The 1,538-nt window shown below is 61.5% G+C and overlaps 1 protein-coding gene across 1 annotated transcript in view; it reads left to right on the top strand.

The window, feature by feature from the left end:
* REM2 (RRAD and GEM like GTPase 2) overlaps positions 1-235 on the top strand; it is a 3,494-nt gene extending 3,259 nt beyond the window's left edge. The window contains exon 5 of the mRNA XM_045287665.1: positions 3-235. Within this exon, the coding sequence (XP_045143600.1) occupies positions 3-123 (121 nt within the window). The 3' untranslated portion in view covers positions 124-235. The remainder of the gene's footprint in view (positions 1-2) is intronic.
* Positions 236-1,538: the final 1,303 nt, after the last annotated feature.

The raw sequence follows: 1,538 nt of genomic DNA, 5'->3' as shown, positions 1-1,538 counted from the left end.
CCGCCCGCGCGCCGCGAGAGCCTCACCAAGAAGGCCAAGCGCTTCCTCGCCAACTTGGTGCCGCGCAACGCCAAGTTCTTCAAGCAGCGCTCGCGGTCGTGCCACGACCTCTCCGTGCTCTGAGCCGCCGTCGCCATGGCCACCGCGTCGCCATGGCCACCGCTCCCTGCGCCCGTCCCCGCCCCTCCGTCCGCCCGAGTCCGGCTCCCTTCGTGGAGGCCGGCCGCCTGCCTAGCAAACCAAAAACGCCCCTCTGCCCCGGGGTGGCCGCGGGGAGCCCGCGCCCCAGACCGGCGGGAGGCGGCGCTGCGGGCGGGCGGGCGCGCGCCGGGGGTTGTTCCGAAGGGAAAGTTTTACGAGGTTTTAAATGTTTCATTAATTCGCGCCTGGCCCCCTCTCCCGTAAGGAGGTGCTACAAGCGCGAACTGGAGAAGGGCTTCGTAGACTCCTGGACGGAACTCTCCTCCGTAGGCCGCGCGCGTCTGCCTCCCCTTTAAGAGATCTTAAAGGTAACGACGCGGAGATGCCCAGCCCCGCCCCGCTCACACCTGGCGCAGGTCGGCCGCGCGAGGCCACTTCCCACGGAAGACCTTAAAGGCTACGCCTGGAAGTGGTCTCTTTGGGAGCTGATTCTGGCATTTACCGCGCCCCCCCACGGCACTTCCCCTTTAAGGTTATTAACGGTAAGGGGCCTGCGGATGGACTTTCTTCTTTGAGAGCCTGCTGAGCTGCCCTTGGCCAGGGCCCAGGAGGCATCTCTGTAAGGGGCTACCCCTTCTCTTTTCAATAAAGAATTTTTCTACTTCACCGGTCCCCTCGACTCTTTGTTCTCAAAACCCTGTAGAAGGGAGTGCTATGGATAGACACATCTTTTACAGACCAGAAAACTCAGTCCTGGAGACACAAGGAACTGACTGCGAAGGTTCCAGAATGGACGTCATGCATGACAAGCCCTACAGAGATCTTCAGGTGTGACTCCTCTGTCTGGGTGTGATGATGAGCAGAGCTCTGGGTGGGTGGGGGTGGGGGTGGGGGACTCAGGGGCCTTCAGTCATTTTGTGGGACACTGGGGCCAGGGTCCTTCCCACCCCACCCTGCCCTGTGATGAACAGTCTGGGGGCTACCTAGAGCTGCATTCAGCTCAAGCCTGGGCCTCCCAGTCCCTCCCCACCTCCTGAGGCACCCTGGGGTCAGCCTGCACCTCCCCTGGGGGGCCCCTGTCGCCCCAGCTGTCACAGGTGAGAATTGAAGCTGTCACCGCCTCCCTGGGGACGCCTACGCTGCTGCCTGAGCCATGTGTGGGAACAAAGAGCAGAGGCAGCAGCTCCCCCCACCCCTAGACACACAATCCAGCTACCTGAGCACCTGAGTGCCACACCTCCACCCAGTTCCACACAGGCTCTCACAACCTGATGACAGATAGGTGACTGAGCTATCTTCCTGGTGCAGTTGGGGAGAAACCAAGGAAGACCCGCCCCGCCCAGCACGGGTGGTTCTGGGATGATAAAAAAAATGATGGTACTGTCCTTAAGACTCCA

The sequence above is a fragment of the Echinops telfairi genome, unplaced genomic scaffold, assembly GCF_000313985.2.
Source record: "Echinops telfairi isolate 266 unplaced genomic scaffold, ASM31398v2 ScPeMD7_18;HRSCAF=68, whole genome shotgun sequence".
NCBI classification, from domain to species: Eukaryota; Metazoa; Chordata; class Mammalia; order Afrosoricida; family Tenrecidae; genus Echinops; species Echinops telfairi.
Note: the sequence above shows the minus strand (reverse complement) of the source record. Positions and strands in the feature narration are given on the sequence as shown.